The following is a 19,670-nucleotide window of genomic DNA, read 5'->3' as shown; positions in this document are numbered from 1 at the left end:
TTATTCCTTCTAGAATGGTTATCAAATGCTATCATGCTGCTTTCAACTCTCATTGATTTGAACACAGTTTTTTTTTGTATAGTTCACTGAAAAAAAATTAAATCAAAACGGTGCGATTTTTAATCATGATTCTACTGAATCCAATTTTTCTTTGAAAATTTATGTCTGGACTTGTAAACAGCACCACAAATGCTTACTAATTTTTTAACAAAAATTAAGCTTAATTTTTGAAAGTTGATTTTGTATCGACCAAACACCTATATACTACAAAAATCAATTTTTTGAGTTTCTTTCTAACTTTCATGTACTGGCTTTCTGACTCATTGATGGTGAAAGGTTTTTTTTCAAGCAGTTTTTGCAGTGTTCTGCAGTTTCAACAAAAAATTCATTGACCAGTTTGTCAGCATGGGAAACTGCAGTACCGTCTAAAACAAAACAGTCTCAACTTTCCTTGAAGACAATTTCAAATCATTCATATAATTTAGTACATAATATTTCTCATTTGTTTATTGTACATAAAACTGATCCTGGCGATGCACCACAACAAGTCATGGGCTTTGTTACAATTCTGAGCCATAATTTCCGACATCTTCCAGCAAAACACTTTTTACAAGCTTTTTACGCAAAAGTCTATACATTCCAAAATTACACTATGAATTAAAGTGACAAACATTTTTTTTCATTTCGTTCTACCTAGCAACACCAAGATCACATTTATCAATTGCTTCACGCATGAGTTTGTTGATTTTCGTTTCTGAATTTCGTCAACTTTTTAGATGGAAATGCAAGCTGTCTTAGCAAAAAAAACACACCTTTGTTCTTGATTAGTTTGAATATTCAATTTCAAATAGGTGTTTTGAACGTTTTCGCCATGGAAGGCAGTAAGCTAACTAGCTGATAAATATCACACTCTTCACAACGTCTGAGTTTACAAACGGGACAACTTTTGCCTGCTTGAAGGGTTTGACAATTAGCCATTTTGTAATTATTCCTTACAAACTTAGACCAAATTGTCTCTCAACAAATTTAGCAAGGTATAAATTTGATTCGCAAGTTGTGATTCAATATGACAACTAGGTTTTTTTCAAAAGATTGCTTATACGTTTGGCAGAAATAAGAAAATTTATGAAAAAACCGAAAGATTTAAGAGTACAACATGTCATTTTTCAAAATGTTGGGATTTTATTTATTTTGGCCACAATTTGAGAACCAACGTCTGCGCAAAAATGTTTTGATATCAATTTCAATTTGTGTTGGCTCGCTTTTTTTTGCAGAATTGGTTGGATGGAAGTTTGAAAAAATATTTATAGTTGTACAGTTTTTCTGATTGTTTATATCATTAATTGCTCGATTTTTGTTCCTGATTAGCTTTGTTACTAGGTTGCGTGGGTTTCTAATCTGACCACGACTTTTTTCCAGCAGAATCATAAATCCAAGAACGTAAAAATTTGTTTTGTTTTAGGCGAGCAGATCTGAAAATTTAGCTATGTTTTTGCTTTTTGAGTCCTAATTAAAGAAAAGATTAAAGTAACATTTTCCACAATAGTTATGTTTGTGGATTCGAGTCTTCAACTTGCGAGTCATATTGAAATATGATAAGAAGATGATAGGAGTTTTTTTTTCTCAAGCAAAGCTATGGAAAAAATCTGTTTCTTTTTCATTTTTCCAGCATCCTGTTAATCTGAATAGTTTTTTGTGCGCATTTAGTAGTCACAACTATTAACAAAATTTCGTTTTCAGGATTGAAAATTGTAGGGAATAGTCGTTCAGGCGTATGCGGGTGCAGAAGCAGAACTTTGGCTAGAGTTTTTAAAATCGCTTAAAACTAAAATTTGCCCTCGTCAATTTTGACAGCCTCTTTTTTGATTATGCAGCTATTATATTGTCTCTCTGAGAAGCAAAACCGAACCAGTATCGGTACCTGGTTGATACTTCAAAAATAACAATTAAAAAACCAGTATACGAATGAAAGCTTGAAGTAACTTACAAAATCAATTTTCCACCAGCACCTTGTAAAACTTCCGCCAGAAGTGAGTGATTACTTATTGGCGAACGAGTTAAATTACTTCTTTGCTGAAAATTTGAAGATGTGTGTGGAATCTTTGACAACTGTTAACATGTTGTCTTGTGTGTATAGCTTTTTTAGGTTACGCTTTCTCAAAAAACCGAAACTGCTTGAAGACAATGAAACTGCGATAATGCAAATGTCCATTTTCTTCTTCTCTTAAAATCTTCTTCGTTCTGCTCCATCGTATAAGTAAATTCTTGTTTTTCACTATAAAAGCGTGTCTTCTCTGCGGCCACGCTCCGTTTTTTTTAAATGACACTGATAGAGTTCTCCTTTCAACAGAAGCTATCCTCAATCATGAGGTAAAGCGACATTTTAGACCCCTTCCATTAAAAAATTTCTAACAATTTTCTTAGAGGTTTTCATTTCAATCAAATTACTGTTTATTTAAATTTCCATGATTTGGATAACCAACGAACGAAAATCAGAACATACAAGTAAAATTTTAACCGAGCATTACTGCATGCTGTGAATTTTGCCCCGCCCGAATCCAAGTTTAGGCGTAAGTAATCGAATATAACGGAATATTGTGATGACATTTTGACAATTGAAATTGATTATAATTACCAAAATTAGGTTTTTAAAGGATTTTTAATCGATTATAATCCCGATATTTTCCAAGAGATTATAATCCCTTACAATCGATTATAACTAATTTTAGTTCAGACAAAAAACCCGTAAAATCAATTATAATCGAATAAAATCGATTAAAAAACTTCAAATGTACATCATGAAACAATTCTAATAGAGAAATGAAAAAAAAACGCCAAAAATTTGAAACGATTTGAAAACATTAAAAACAGATTTCTCTTTTTTCACAGAAACAAACGTCTAAAAAACATAAATTACAAGCAATTGAGACGCAAATTTGGTGACAAAATGGGCAAACAATAGGGTTTATAATCGATTTTAATCAATTTTTGTTCAAAGCTCAAGAAATAGAAATTGCGATAAAATAATAGATTATAATTGATAATACTTGACTATAATTGTATTGAAAAATAGATAGAAAAACACTCAAAAACAATTGATTAAAATGTATTATAATTGATTATAGTTTGATTTCAAAAAGAGAGATTATAATTGATTATTGTTCCGACTTTCGATACGAAAGTAACGGAATATTTGTGCTCGGGGTGGGTTTTTTTTCAACAGACAAATTTCGACTTTTTAACTAGTCAGTTTTGACGGAATCTTTTTTTATCAATCGAAAGGTATTGTTGTCCTGAGCTTAAATTTGAAAAAATATTTTACCTGTGAAGATCATTTTTTGTAAAGTTATGAGGGTTTAAAGATTGCCATTTTGACCAGTTTGGGACAATTAACGCGCGATATATTTCGCGCTATTAACATTTTCATCTTGTTTTTTCACATTTAACTTTTTAATGTTATTACTGCCCCATAAACCTTAAAAGGCAGTCTGAACTTTCAGGGCTTCGCCCTGATACGAGCAGTTTTGTTAATGATAAAAATTTATTTTTCTCAGTTTTAGCAAGACTGTTACTAAATTCGTAAAATAATCCAATTTTAACGCTTGCAGCTAGATGCGGGCAATTTCATAGAGATTCAGAGGTTAGTCCATGCTTTGAAGCATTTTGTAAGTCCTGGCAAAAGTTCTCTTTCGTGGCTAGAAAGAGATCACGATTCACAACCACGATTCGTGATCACAACGACTATCACAACCGTGATCACGATTCTTGATCACGTTTCACAAACTTCAAAAGTTTTAGAAATGAAGTGTGGAGCGGCTTAAGCGAATTTGTAAGAGTCTTGGAAAAACTTTGCCAGCTTATGTTTTCTATTTCAGAAAAACCAGACCATTATCATTCAGATAATGCAGTGACAGTTTCATATTTTTATCATCTTCGAAGAGTCCGCAGCATGCAACAGCGCGTAACAATCTTTTTCGCAAATCAGCTGGTCCCCTCATTGCCAGACTAAACTGTGCACTATAATTTAGTTTTCAGTGCGGACGAAAAAGAATGTGCTAAATTTCAAGGACAGCTGGTTACTGTGCAAGTAGCACAGAATGTTCCGACCAATTTCTTATAAAATGATCTTAACAAAAAATTGGAGCTTAGGCGTTTTTGACAGTCTTAGTAAAATGCGCATCTTGGAAAAATACTTTTGTTGAAAAATGACTAGAAAAAATCAACAAAAAAATTAAAACGTTTTTCAATTCTTTTTGCAGTTTTTTGAACGTGTAAAGTTTTTGATTCGAGAAAAGCGCTTAAACACTGAAAAGAAATTAAATTTTCCTATTCAACCATTAAATTTTTAAGCCATTAAAATAAGCTATTGCAATGTTATTTTTTCGCTCGAATTAAGACGAGAAATAAAAAGTTACAAACCGGTTTTTCTTGACACTAGAAATAATTTTTAGGTGTTTTTTATTGTGGTTCGAATCACGACTGAAAGGGTTTTAATATGATACATAACTCAGCCCAGTCCGATAATTATTTGTGGTACCTGATTCTGCGTGGAAAACAAAAAGAAAAAACCAGGATAGCCGGTTAGTGTGCAAGTACCACAGAATGTTAGAACCCTAGCGTATTTTTTTCAAATTAGTGTTTTTTTCTGCGTGGTGTGATAAAGGGATGTGACACAAAACTATTGCTTAGGCATATTTGACTGCCATAGTAAGATAAGCCAACCGGATAATTTTTATAAAAAGATGACTAGAAAAAAAATAAAAACATTTACAACATTTTTTTCAATACAAATTTTTATGCCAAATATTTTTCTGAAAATTTTTCTGAAAATAGAGCTAAAAACTCCAAAAACTGATTTTGTTTCCTGAAAACTACTTTTTGAGACTTAAATTAGGCAAAATTAAGCTGATGTTATCTTGCTCGCTTTCTTAATTTGCTCGACATAAAACAAAAAATCAAAAACTGGGAAGTTTTTGGGAAATTTTGAATGTGGTTCGAATCACGACATTAATATGATTTATGACTCAACTCAATTCGATGATTAGTTGTGGTACCTGATTTCGCGTGGAAAAGAAAAAGAAAAAGAAAAAAACTAAAACAGACCCGAATATAAAGATCTTCCCTTTTTCAATTGTCGGAATAAAAAACAAGGATAGCCGGTTATTGTGCAGGTAGCACAGAATGTTCCAACATACTCTTCAAAAAACTACAAAAAACTTCTTTTTTCAAATTTGTGTAGTTTTTTCTGCGTGGCGTGATAAATGTATCTGAAGTAAAACTATAGTTTAGGCATATTTGTCAGACAGTTATAGTAAAATAGGCCAATTGGACCATTTTTTAAAGAAAATTGACTAGAAAAATTAAACATTAAAAAAAATTACGAACATTTGCAAGTTTTTTTGCAAATTTTAGTTTCTTCAGCTTCAACAGGTTTTGTTTAAAAAGCCTTGTCAAGTTAAGGTACTGCCTGTCATGTAATTTTTTTTTCATAACCTCGATGTATTTTTTTATATTCTGTTGCTTATGGGCGTCCATATACATCCGGCGAGACTGGACATTAGTTGCAATGATTTTAAATTTCTGCGCGTTAGTGCAGCAAATATTTCACAAGCTTTTCCGTTGATAGGCCCAAAACATGAAACTCAATTCACCTTGTTGTTCAACAAGAACATCAACATAAATCGTGTTGAAAAAAAATCACGTGCACCGTAGAGACCTAGAGCTTGAAAAGAAGGTATTAAAATCATATTGTTCTAACGGCTGTCTTCCCCGTTTGGGGCAAAACCCGCATTCTTCTTCCAAATATTGTTTCTTTTCTCTCATTTCAATATTTTGTTTTTGTCTTTGAAATTTTTGAGACGTCTTATAAAATCTTCTAAATTATGAAATCTTCTAATTATTGTCATGGACCAGAGGAGTCGTAAATCTATGGACGGCTATTTGGTTCGGTTTAGCCGGCCATAAAGATGTTCCTGTAAATAGGAAGAACAAGACTGCTCGTGTATCAGAGCAAAACCCTGAATGTTCCGACTGTTCCTTAATTCATATCGAATAGTTTTTAGGAAAATAAAAATATGAAAACCTATAAATTTTAGACAATATCAAAGTGTGAAATGTTGAGTCGTACAAAATTAATGCTACCGATCTGATTAGCTAGCCTCATTTCATTTCGGAACGATTTTGTTCTGCGGGATAATTCGCCACGCATAAAAAATTTGCGTTACGCTCTCAGCAATATGAATAAATTATAAAAGGTGGAATAAAAGAACCACACCGAGCATAAATATTCCGTTTTCTTCGAAAGTCGGCACAACTATCCAAACATGACTTACTAGCTAAATCAAAAAAACAACCTGGCACAGTTTTGGTCTTTCTAGCTAGAAAAAAAGCGCGTCTAGCCAATCGCAAATGACACTTCTCTATCAAGGAACTCTTATGCCTCAAATAAATGATGTCAACTTTTGATTTGCAAGAAATTAATGTTTCATAAGAAGTCATATATTGGTCTGTGTTGAATGACAAATCGTACGAACAGATTTTTTTTGGTTGTTTGAAACTAAGCAAGATCGATACTTGAAAAATCGCTCTTCATCACCGGTAACGGATTAAAAAATCTCTATTAATGACCTTTGCTTAGTTTCAAACAACCAAAAAAGTTCAGTACTACCCATTAACACGAACCACTATATGCTTTCTTATGAAACAATAATTTCCTGCGAGCCAAAAAAATGATATCATTAAAATTGAGACAAAAATTTCCATAAGTTTATTTGGGGAAAACTCTTTTGAGACCTTGGGATTTATGGTTGGTCATAAAGAATTTGAAAGATGGTCATTGGAAAATTATAAAGAATTTGGGTTTCTGTTAAAAAGTACGCATGCTCCATATTGCAAGAACACTTTGAATCAAAAACTGGAAACCATCATAAAAAAACCATGGATTGATAAAACTTTAGTTCCGTAAGCAATAAACATAGGTAGTTCAAAAATATAGTAGGTAGTTCGTTTTGAAGCAGCGCACTGCCAATATAAAAAACTGAGAATTTCGGTCACACAATTTTTGGCAATGCTTCATAAAATGATCACATTGATTTCTCTCAGAAAAAAACTGTAGATAAAAAGTATTCTCAAATCAGTAGTAATTCGCCAAATAGACTTGAAAAATGGCAAAAAAATGATTCATTTTAATGAAAATGCATATCGGTTGAATCAATTTTTTTTGCAAATTTGTTTTTTTTTGTTGGTGAAGGTATACCATGGAAGTTAAAAGAAAAGTTAAGAACTCTAGTGCATGACTTTCGTTTCGCCACAAAACATTATTTACAGAAGAAAACAGATAAGTTACGGTTAACCAAATCTTCAAGGCCTATGGAAAAACAAGTTTTCTGATTCTAACAAGACACTTTTGCGTTCCGAACGCACCGTTAATTCGCCAAAAAGGTAAGTATCATGCAGAACCATTTTTCATCATTCCTTGAAGAAGCATAAAAAAAATCAATTGTCTTCAAAAAAGATAACACCAAGGTTTCATCAGACTATAGGCCAATTTGTGTGACATTGGGCGCAAATGGTTTATCTCAAATCAAATTCGTGATTAAAAGTCAACCAATGCTGGTTGCAGGAAAGGAAAAAAAATCCGCGACTGATGTATTTATCTTCTTTACCGAAACAGTTTGTTAAAACATCGATCAATCAAGAACAATAAATGCATTTTTCTAGGTTTTGATAGTTTCATTTCCATTTTTTCATTTCGTTTTTTATCTAGATCTTGCTAATTTTCCATTCGAGTCTTTCAGTTCTTTTCTCACTATTGTTTTTTTGAAATGACAGAGAAAATTTCAAAGAGGCCATCAGCAACGTAAAAACACATAGGTAAACGATAACACATAGGTTAACACATAGGTAACATAACACATAAATTTCATCAGAAAAAAAACGATAACACATAGGTGTCCCCAGGTTCTAGGCCAATTGGTGTAACAATGGTCTCAAATGGTTTATCTTAAATCAATTTCGTTATTAAACATCCACGAGTATGGATTGCAGAAAAGGAAAGCACGTCTGCGACTGAACTACTTATCTCTTTTATCGAAATGGTTTGTGAAAACATGGATCAATCAAGAAAAATAAAGACAATTTTTCTAAATTTTGTGACTTTCAATTGTAACTTTTACCAATGCAACTTTCATTTCTTTTTCTTAATTTCCATTTTTCCTAGATCTTACTAGTTCTCCATTCCAGTCTTTTAAAATTTTTTCTAATATTTTTAAGAGACCAACAAGTTTGTATTTGTAGAAAAATTCAAAATCCTTATACTGACCAGAAAACAGTCAATCAGTCAATCATGGCGTGCCACAAGGTACTGTGTTGGGACCATTGGTTTTCATACTTTATGTAAATTATTTTAGGAGTGAAATCATCAGAAGCTTAAACATAGGGCAATTTGTTGATGATAAAGCGTCTTGTTCTTAGGAAACTCGATTATGGACATAGAAAAATTTCTAACTTTTCCCAACAATGCTAGCAAAAGTCAGAAAAAGTATATGAATAATTGAATGAACACAAGCTTGTCCTCAAAGTTGGAAAAAAATTGTTTTAAAGATCAAACAATTTCCGCGAAGGAACATAGCCAGTTATCTTGGCGTGTTAGTCGAAACATTTTTTCAGCAGAGTTGAACCAATGTTTACGCAGAATGGCTGTTGCAACCAGGTCAAAATACTGCGTACGACATATGGTACCATTAGAAACAAGAATTATGCGTTTCAGATAAATAATTTTGCCACATTTAGCTTTTAGTTTAGCTTGCACATGCTTTTTTAGTTTAGCATAAAACAGAAAAAAAGTCAGAGAAAGAAATCTGTAACAAACATAAGTTGTAATAGACGGAACAAAATAAACCTAAATCTGAGAAAACATAAATCTAAGTAAAAAATTAAAAAATTAAAGTTGAACTTAATTTTTTTTTGCTAGATTAGTTCGTTTCGAGATTATTTCTGTCTCATATAAGTACTGTTGTATACTTTTTTTTAATTCAAATAAATTATAGTTGTATTTAGATGCCGGTGTAATTGTTGATTCTTAACTTATTACGTTATAGTAGCATGTATGTTTAACCAAGTGGTTTTTTTTGAATTTACAAGTTTGTGAAAAAAATCGCTTTTAGAAAATTGTGTTGGAGAAGTTAGGTCCTTAATTATCAATTAATTCTATTTTCATGTAGCAAAAAAGCGTTTGCACCCTTTTCCCCGCAACCCCCGCAGTCTGGAGGTGATTCTGGACCAGTTTACGGGGGAGGGGGACGAGTGTAGGAGTGAGGAGCCGATCTACAGGGCGGGGCAGCTGCTTAGAGGAGCCGTCAAATTCACCCTTTCCGAACCCATACATTACAAAAGTAAGGCGTTTTTCATTCATTTACCCATTAAGCCCTTTGAGATGTTATTTTTTTGACTATTTTTATGTTTCCCTCTTTTTTTGAGTTGCAGCTTGTCTCAATTTTGCGTTATCACAAAAAGCAAACTTGACGTTATCACCAAAAGCTAATTTACTATTAACAAAATGTAAAAAAACTTAGCCTATGAACTTATTAAATATTCTGAGCACATGTGTTGTTTGTACCTAATAGAAAATATCACGCGTTTAGTCATAATAGTATGAAAATGGAAAATTTGCAATGTAGGAGAGAAGGGGTGCGGGCCCGCACTGGAGTTCCATGGATAAAAATCGATTATATTGTCATTTTATAGTCAGTATCTATAAAATTACAAAAAATAATCGAATATAATTCATCTAAAATGAATTATAATTTTAGTATTTTTTATATCAACATAATCCAATATAATCGATTGTAATAATCATAATCGTTTATAATCAATAAAAATGGATTTTTTCGAGAGGTTGGTCATGAAATTTTTTTGAGAGGTTAGTTTTTCAAATTTATCACATTTCCTGTTTAGTGCAGTTGCTACGTAATAGGTTTCATATAATGTTACATTTCACTTTTCTATTTTTATATTTTTTGTTTTTTATACCCCGTTTACCCCTCACCCCCCTCAGTTTACCCCCCTCACAGTTTACCCCTCCTCATTTCACCCCCACCCCCATCTTGGTTTCCAACCCCCCTTTATTGAACGTGGGCGGGGTAAAAAATGGGGGGAGGGTGGAACAACTGAGTAACCTCCCTCTCCCGTCCCCGTTCAAAATGGTATACAAACTGGGGGGGGGGGGGGGGGGGGTAAACTGTAACTTGGGGGCATAGTGGGGTTTATTCGAGTAGGTTTAGATTGCGAGTAGGCCGCAAGTAAAGCAGAAATGTTGCAAGTTTTGTAAATGATTTTGCAAAAAAATGTACAGATTATAATCTGTTTTAATCATTTATAATGAATTTTAAATGGATTATATTCCATTAAAATGGATTTTAATGGATTGTGTTTTTACGAAAATAATCGATTATATTGACTAAATAATCGATTTCGTGGTCTAAATTTGCAACAATAATGGATTATAATGACATCAATTTAGACAACAGTTTTCCATTATAATCGATTATTATCCATGGAACTCCGGTGCGGGGGCGGGAGTAAAAAAAGAGGCCAAATTTTTGCATTTCTGTTCTCAGGGGCTAATTTAAGGGGATTCAACCCCCTAAAGTTTCTCAAAAAATCTCCCTTTTGGCACAATTTTTTGCCATCCCTTTTTGGCTGACCAAGTAAAGACGCCTTGCTAAAGACTTTTAAATTTTCAAAAACAAATACAAGTGATACATGGAAAAAATAGCAGAAGCTTATAGATTGCAACTATTTTCCAATTTTCTTGTAAAATTTGACAAAAATTAATTGTTGGTCTCATAAATAGACAAAATGGAACAAAACAAGATCCTGCACATCTACAACGAAGTAATAATCAAGACAATCAAAACTTTGTTCAAATATTTTGGTAGTTTCTTTTTTTTCTACGTTTCTTTTTTTGCTGTTACGGGTACATCACATTACTTTGGACGATGGTCATATTGAAGCATATAATTTACTCGATAAATGCTATTGAATATCTATTTTTTTAATGGTTAATAACCCAGAAATCATTTTTCTTCATTACGCGGATATTTTTAACAAAAGAGGTTTTGTTAATGTTTATCAAGTCTGGAAAATCAACTTGTTCGTTTGGAAAATCACTAAAAGAAAAAAGTCCCGTTTTTCGGCTGTTCTGTAGGGTTGCTAGTGCGCTTCCATGGTCTGGCCAAAGTGTGGTGGCTGGAAGGCACGGGGGACCAGAGGAGGGAGTACCAGAACCTGGACACTTACTTCCACGATGTGCTAGTCCTCAAACAGGCTACAGGTCAGTCACTGTAGCGATTGAATCACGATTCAGAAGGATGCAATGTAATAAATCATTTGGCCGCATCTAAAATTTTTACTGGTGGTAGCTGATTTTGCATCAAAAATCACCGGTAGTCTTTATTTCCTTCCAAGTTCAGTGATCAGAGCAAAAATTGATCAAGCTAGAATCCTTTGGTCATCTATCATTTGGAGAATTGTCTTTATCCATCTTTTATTACGTATCTGATTGTTTTCAGAATCAGAACACGATGAGTTATGTGAAGGTGATCACGTGTTCGAGTTCCAGTACTGTCTGCCCCCCAATCTCCCTTGCTCAGTTGAGAGGGTGGGGGCTTACATCCGATACTCTGTAAAAGCCATCATGGACAGGTACCATTAAGAGGTCATTTAAAAAATTGTAAAATGCACGAAGTTTTATAGCACAAAATTCCAAGCAAATAACGACTTTCTTGCTCCTTGCTATAAAGTTGTACAATTTTGTTTAAATCGTTTTAAGACGATGTGTTCACTAAAAAGAAAGGAGCTGTGCAGCACCTTAAGACGTACCATTGTTCTGATCTTGCCCAATAATTACAGTTATTTGGTTAATTTTCTGGTTAATAATATGCTGTTTATTTGGTTAATTTTCTGGCTGCGTTGTTTTGCCCAGAAGCCACAAGAGCAGATCTCGGTGAGCCTAGATCCACCGGCCTTTCAACAGAGAAAACTTAACTGTTTTCGCTTGGAATTACCGCTGCTAAAATTCTAAAATTTTTTAAATTTTCTTTTTAGCCTACCTTTTGTTTTGACCTGTCATTACCTTTTATTTCAGACTGGATGAAAGGTTAGCATCACGTCACCCCAAACTGTTTCCTCCTTTTGATAGTCTTAGATATGTCAATCATCTTTTCGAAATCTCTGCTATCTCTATATCTAAACAGCTGATATATGACTGTTTTCATGCGCTTATGTGGCCTATTGGGATAAACAGTTTCAAAAACTTCAAACTAAGGCTCAATTCAGCAAAATTTATTTAAGTTAAAAAAATTATTAGTTGAAAAAAGGACAATTTGTCGTTGAAATGGGATACCGTTACTCCGATCAGTATCCTTAAACTCGCAGTCAATTTTTGCAAACTTTAATTATTTTATTTAAAATATAGCAACACTTAGTCTGAATTTGAAGTTTAGTCTAAATGTGAAACATTTAAGAGCGTACACCTTTTCGGCAAAACAGACTCGTTGACTCGCGGATCTAGGAATTTCTCGAGGGGGGGGGGGCAGATTTTCAAAATAAGTTTGAAAATTTTGTTGAACTTTTTTTTACGTCGACCAAAATGATTTTCTGAGCTACCCCAAACCACTAGAAAGACCATAATTTGACCAAATTTTCTGCGCCACAGGCAAATTTTTGAAAAAAGGCGTTTTTAGGCACTTTTTTTGAAAATTTCGACCATAAAATCGCGTTTTTTCGGCGCCCCCTCCCCCCTCTAAATTAGTATAGATTGGCGCCAAAGGCGCCTTTAGAAAAATTTTAAGGTCAGTTAGCCAAAAATGGACATCTCAAAATAGTGCAAAGGGGGGACCCTTTTGGTTGGTCGGCAGGCGGTCTGCCTCCTCTCCCCCCCCCCCCCCCCCCAATCCGCTACTGCTCGTTTTCATTCAATAGTTCTCAGGGTAAGCAATTATCAATGGGCGTTATTTTCTCCAGTATGATGTTTTTAGTTTACGATTAATTGGCAACTTGAAGTTGAAAAACATCTGTCAAGTATCCTCAAGATTATGCTTCTGTTAGATCTTCAGAAAAATTGGCCGTGTTCAAAAGTGTAATCAGCATATTCATTTTCCTGTATGTTTTCTATTCACATAATTAATGGTTTCAAATTTGAGAAGAAGTCTTTCAAAAACACGCGAACAGACAATAAATATGCGGCCCTAAAGTGGTTTAATACCAAATTGATATTCTAAGAAAACATTGGATGTTTTTCAATAGATACATATGGTAATAGTGACGGATAAAGGAGTGTCTCAGGGGGCGGGATGTTGATTTTCAAATGCTCTGTTCAGATCGATAAAAATTATAAACAGAAATGGATGCTAAACATAAGCAGAATAGTAGCAGGTTACACAAGTGCGAATAAGGATTCAGCGTGAAACTCTATTGGGACCACTTTTGTTCAGAGATTCCTTGGGTGGTGAGGGCAGGGGCGGATTTAGGGGGGGGGGCAGACGCCCTCCCCCCCCCCCCCCCCCCCCTCAGGGATTCGACCCCCTGCCGACCCAAAGGGTCCCCCCTTTGATACTTTTTCAGAAATCCATTTTTGCCCGACCAACCCTAAAAATTTTTCTAAAGGCGCCTTTGGCGCCAATATATACTAGTTTTGAGGGGGAGCGCGCGCCAAAAAAAAACGCGATTTTTTTGTCAACATTTTTCAAAAAGTGCCCAAAAACGGCTTTTTTTGACTGTTTTTTCAAAAATTTGCCTGCGGCGCAGAAAATTTAGCCAAAATGGGGGCAAAGCACTGCTTTTGGAGAGCTCGAAAAATCAACTTGGTCGACCTAAAAAAAAAGGTCGTCAAAATTTTCGAATTTTTTTTGAAAATCCGCCCCCCCCCCTCGAGAAAATCCTAGATCCGCCCCTGGGTGAGGGCAACGAGTTCTCCAATGATGGGGCTTGCATCGTCATTCGAATAAATCCGCCTTTGAGGTGGAGCGCATCTGATTTTTTAAAAAAATGTAATACAAACTCTGTTCTCGACAACTCTGTTCTCAGAATTTTCCAGCGCCATTTCATGAACACTTCATTAGATTTTTCACAAGTTTCTTATCATAATTTATTAGCTGTATTTCTATGTTTCCATGTTTCCTGATATTGTATTCGCAAGTGAAGTGATGGAGATGAGAGAGTGTTTCAGGTCCTGGGCATCTCTGAACCCCACCTCTAAGAAGTACTTCACTGTGATCGATGACGTCAATCTGAACGAGATCCCAAATGTTCTAATTTCGTCTTCTTATTTTAAGGTATATTTCCATTGCGCCACTTTATCAGGAAATTTTTTCTTAGACTGGTTTTTTTGGTCCGACTTTCGTAACGAAATTAACGGAATATTTGTGCTCGGGGTGGGTTTTTTTTCTTCAGACAAATTTCGACTTTTTAACTAGCCATTTTTGAAGGAATTTATTAAGTATTGTTGTCCTGAGCTGACCTTAAACTTGAAAACATATCTCGCCTGGGATCGTTTTTTGTAAGGTTATAGGGGCTTAGAGATTGCCATTTTGGCCAATTTGGGACAATTAACGCGCGACATATTTAGCGCTATTAACGCGTAAGCGGAGAATTAATCCGTCTAATAAATCGTTCCAAATTGGTTGAAGGAAGCTTATTTACCACAATTTATTTGTTACTAGGAACGAAATCTATCACTCTGGACTTTATGTGGCGCGTGGGGGGATGATTTTCACAAAAAATCTCATAATTGAAAAAAAAATTGTTTTTATTTTGTTACATTTAGTTTGTTCATGTTGTATTACTTAACAGGTAGTCGGAACATTCAGGGCTTCGCCCTGATACAAACAGTCTTGTTTATGATTTCTTGTACATCAAAGCAAGTTCGTACGAAATATAATGTGGTCCTGGTTGTTTATCATGGCTTTCTTTTTTGTCATTATCAAAATTGAACACAAAACTGTCAATATAATCGATATTGGAATTAAAATTCAGACGGCGATATTGAATGTAGTGCCGAAATATCAGGCTATTTAAAAAATAAACTCGATCCGCCAATTTACATCTATTTATAATTGATTTACCTCTTTTTTTTAAAATTGGAATAGATAAATTTTGCACAATTTTTACATAAACTATTTCTTAGGCATCTATTCTTATTTTATAGGTTACAATTGAAAAATTATTCAAAAAATCAATAAAATGAAACAAAAAGAGTTTAGAAAAAACTATTTTTTAGAAATTGAAGAAATGATGCTTTTAGATGTTAATTATAAGATTTAAAGCAATAGAAATAGAATAAAATGTTTATTTATCTTCAGTTTTTTGTCGATTTTGTCTATTTTTGTTGTAGATTTTCAGGTATTGAGAAAAATTGTTTCTATCTAATTTTGTTTGCTGGAACTGCCGTTAATTATTTTTCATTTTCGGACTGTTTTGCGCTGATGAGTTAGGACCGATGTGGTTAACTCATAGAGTAATTTCGGATAGGGTACACCGTCTGCTCGTCACGCTATCTTATTTTCGGCCGGATAGATTCGTGCAACTTCTTAGTCTAATACCGATCCTAATCTTACTCTTATACTATCTAGTCTCAGGTTGTTTAACTAGTCTCTGCTAGGCTCAATAGATCTAGGGTATACTGGTTTATTGCGGCTGCTGAAGTCTTCTTGGAGAGTCAACTAATTTCTAAGTTAAATTCAAATCTCTCTGGTGCTGAAATTACAAGTAATTCCAGCACTTACAAATAAGTGGGTTGTTAGTTTGATGGATCATGATTGGTTAATATTAAATACTTTACAGTGGTAAAATATCTAATTTATCCAATCATAAAATGTAGTTTAGATCAGGTTCCACCCATCCGGGTTTTACAGAGTTTTTTAGAATAGTCTTTCTGCAATTCAAAGGATGGATGATGGACGTTGGTATTTGGCGAACATCATATTTCGTCTGCGTTCTCTTGTTGGAGAAGTTCCAGGTTCAATCGTTGTGTCTTCTCATGACAACGACTGGGTTTTCGCAACAAACTCAAATCTGATTTCAGAATGGTTGGCTATGACAGGTTTTTTCGTTTCATGTAGAGAACTTCTTTGTGTTTGACCTTGTCTGGGAATGGCGTGGAGATTGTGCGTGGAGGGGATGCCTGGTTACTCGGATCTGTACGTATACTTGAACATCGAGGTGGTCATTGGTCTAGTTCAATGAAGTCCTTTTCTGCGAAGTCAAGTCGTACTCTAAATCCTTTGAGTTGTGATTGTGGGCGGCGTATTCTTTTTCGAGTGTATTGGGGTCATTTTGTCTTTGGATGTTCGTCTTTGGTGTTGTATGCTGATCTATATGCTGCAAGGTATAATTTACATTTTATAAAATTTTTATTAGTTTGGTGTTTTAATTATGATTTTGGTTAGTTGTTTTCACAAAAGCTTTTTGTTTTAGTTCGGTTATTTTGAAGAGTTACTCACCCTTGAGTACCTCTTATTAAAAATAGGAGTGTGGTCACAAAGCGTGGATGTAGCGCGGTGGGTTAGGCCGGCTATAGAGCATGCTCAGGACGTCCTCTCTGGTGGGTTAGGCCAGGAGTGGGAGTATGATTTCGTGCGGTTTCTGTGAGAGGTCTTGTTATGTGATAACGTTTTATGTTAGGTTTATTGTGGTTTTTCTTATGTTTCGTTGGTTGTGTCCTTTTTTCAAAAATCAAATTGTTTTTGGTATGGGTTTGTCTTTCGACTTTTTTGTGTTTTATTATTTCTTTCTTAGACTTTATAATAGTCTTCAAAAGAACAAATTATCCAGTTTTAAACTGGGTTAATCCGGTTTGGGTACCGTTGGTTTCCTTTTCTCAGTCATGCTGTTATTCTATGTGTTGTGGTGTTTAGTAAGCTGCATTGGTTAGTTTTGTTTAGTATATAATTCCTTTCCAACCGGGTTAAAGGAAAGTTTGAAACTTGTTATCGTGTGTTAGAGTTGTTGAGTGTGAAAACTTAAAACTGAAATTCATTATTTAAACAATTCTTCGTGGGCGAGCTTGTGCGAGTTTGGATAGAATTCTTGTGTGAGTGAATGAAAATATCAAAAGGTTAGTACTGCATTTGCGTTTTATCAATTTATTACATATAATTTCAATTTTACTGCTAGTTTTGGGGAAAAATTAAGTTACAAATTTTCACCATTATTAGAATTACTGCTTTTAGGGAAATAATTTATAAATTAATTTACTACATTGGTATGAATTTTATTGAATTTATCTAGTGTAGAATATTAATAGAGTTTTTAAGAATTTGAAGAAGTTTTCGATTTTTTATTTTTCTTTATTGTATTTTGCAGATGATCGTGAGATGAAGACTAAAAATCTAAATAAAACATGGATAAAGAATGGTTAGTGTTTTATTTTAAATTTGTTAGTTAAGAATATATATAAATTATACTTACCTGTTAGTCGTCGGGGAAAAAACCGTGGGGGAAGATGTCGTGGAGTATGTCGGAATTTGTTAGTAACTTTGCTAGTGTGCGAATGATGTTTTTAGTTTGAAGCAGTGGCCAAAGCAATTGAAGTGCTTTAATGGTTTTTAGTTCTTCAGTGCCAACTGCAAAATCATAAGGTGTGTTTTGGATGAGATTATATAATTTGTGGTTATATTTAGTGTTGTGGATGAATTCTAATATGGGGATTTCTATAGGTTGAACAAATTCATGTGGGATAAGGAAGGGTCTGGATTCTTCTGCGTTGAAGGTCTTTGTGATGGGACAAAAAATATACATTTGGGTTATGGGATCATAATTGCGAAGAATACCGTGAAGGTTAGTATCTTTGATGCAATATGTGAAGTTAAGAAAAAATGGTGATGTGTATTTAGAGTTAATAAATTGAAAACGATGGTGTGGTTGTCTTGATGGAGTGTGTAGGTCAAAGTGATTTTGTATAAAGCGGTAATATGTATATGTGTGGGTTTGTTTAGTGCGTAACATAATGTCGTGTGAGCAGTGCAAATCTCGTTCATGTGGTGCAAGGAAATGAAAGGTTAGTGAAAATAATTGAAATCTTTCTTTAAAACTTTCGTAAGCTTGTGTGTCGGTTAGTGCTTCAGAAATGATGTGGTCGAATTTGCGATCAAATATATTGAGTGTAAAAACATATGGTGTTTTGATGAAAAATTTTTCTGTGATTTGTGGGTTAGCGAAGCGATCATCATCTAAAAATTGGTCTTGGTTAGTTCGGATGATGTTATGATCGTAATATTCTAGCGTATATTCGTTAGCTCGGGGTGCAGTGTATGTTTTTAGTGATTTTTTATATCCGATGTAAGTAAATTGTCTATGTGTTAGTGGTGTAGTGAGTCGATATAGCATATCTTGATTTCGTTCTATATCGATGTGAGTATTAGATAAAGGTAGGCAAAGGGGGTTAGTAAAATGATAATCTGATGTCCAATGAAGTGTAGGCATTAAAACTTGTTCATCTACAAAACTACGTGTGTCGTTAGTGTCGTTAGGGGTATTTAAAGTATACTGTGGAAATGAGGGTAAGGTGATGGCTAAAAAATCTTTCGTGTTAGTGTGATTTGGATGATTAATATATTCACGGGCTGTTCCTGGTTTTGTTGGAAATGGATGGTTTGGGAATTTTCTTTTGAAAGTGCGATAAGCTCTATTAGTGCTAATTGATGATTCGGTGGATGTGGATGATGGTGCTAGTGATGCGGTATAAGCTGAAGAGGGTGTAGGGGTAGGTGGGTTTGATGATTCTATGGTTGATGAAATCTGGTTTATAGTTGAGGTGTCAAGGTGGAAGGGTTGTTGTTGTAAGGTGATAAAATTATCTAGTTCTTGGGAGATTTGGGGGGTGTCTGGAGAATTGGATGATCGATCTGAATGAAGTGAAGAGTAGGTTGGGGTAACTTGTGAAGCATAGGAGGGTGTAGAAATGGATGGGAGTGGGTTATATGGTGGGATTGGTTGAAAAGGGGGTTTCGAAAAAACTGAGGGATTGGTTTGAAAATTATTAGATGGAGATGGTTCAGAGTCGGCAAATTCATCAGGGGTTTCAATATCTGGGTTATTAAGTTGTGAAATGGAGTATAAAACTGAGATATGTGAGTTAGTGTCTGAATTCATGCCTGATGTTACATTATTGGTTGGGAAATCGGGTGGCGGGAAAGCAAAAAGTGGAATTATTGTAATTGGATTGTTGAGGTTGGTTGGGTGGGAATTTGAGCGGTGTAGGGATCCAAGTTGTCGGCTCATCGTGGGCTAAAAAAATTATTATTTTGAGACTGAAAAGCAGTTGTATGTGGTTGTTCTATAATTTGTTCATATGTATTTTCATCTAGTGAATTGTGTGTCATTATATGTTGAATGGAACTTTGTGATATGGTTGGTCTGAAATTTGGAGTATGTGTTATTGCTAAATTTCGAAAATTTCGTGGGACTAGTGATAATGGATGGTTATGTGGTAGGGGTGGTAACTGTGGTGCTGTAGGCGTAATGTGTACATTGTTATGTTCTTCGTCATATGTGTTCTGTCTTGTTGCTATTTTTGTGTTGTATTCTTTTATTTGTGCGTCTAAAAGAATTTTGTGTATTGATGATGAAAAAATTCCAAAAAATCCTGCAAATAATATGCGTGCTACACTTGC

At 34.4% G+C, this 19,670-nt stretch overlaps 1 protein-coding gene across 5 annotated transcripts in view; it reads left to right on the top strand.

The window, feature by feature from the left end:
- The window catches only part of LOC134843731 (arrestin domain-containing protein 17-like), a 55,487-nt gene that overhangs the window by 18,323 nt on the left and 17,494 nt on the right, over window positions 1-19,670 (top strand). For 4 of the 5 annotated variants that reach the window (XM_063859983.1, XM_063859980.1, XM_063859981.1 and 1 more), the window contains 5 exons: window positions 9,222-9,392; window positions 11,207-11,332; window positions 11,571-11,703; window positions 12,146-12,157; window positions 14,228-14,333. In XM_063859983.1, the coding sequence (XP_063716053.1) occupies window positions 9,222-9,392; window positions 11,207-11,332; window positions 11,571-11,703; window positions 12,146-12,157; window positions 14,228-14,333 (548 nt within the window). The remainder of the gene's footprint in view (window positions 1-9,221; window positions 9,393-11,206; window positions 11,333-11,570; window positions 11,704-12,145; window positions 12,158-14,227; window positions 14,334-19,670) is intronic. The other variant, XM_063859984.1, reaches the window with a different exon arrangement.

This window comes from Symsagittifera roscoffensis, chromosome 4 (assembly GCF_963678635.1).
Source record: "Symsagittifera roscoffensis chromosome 4, txSymRosc1.1, whole genome shotgun sequence".
Taxonomy (NCBI): Eukaryota; Metazoa; Xenacoelomorpha; order Acoela; family Convolutidae; genus Symsagittifera; species Symsagittifera roscoffensis.
Note: the sequence above shows the minus strand (reverse complement) of the source record. Positions and strands in the feature narration are given on the sequence as shown.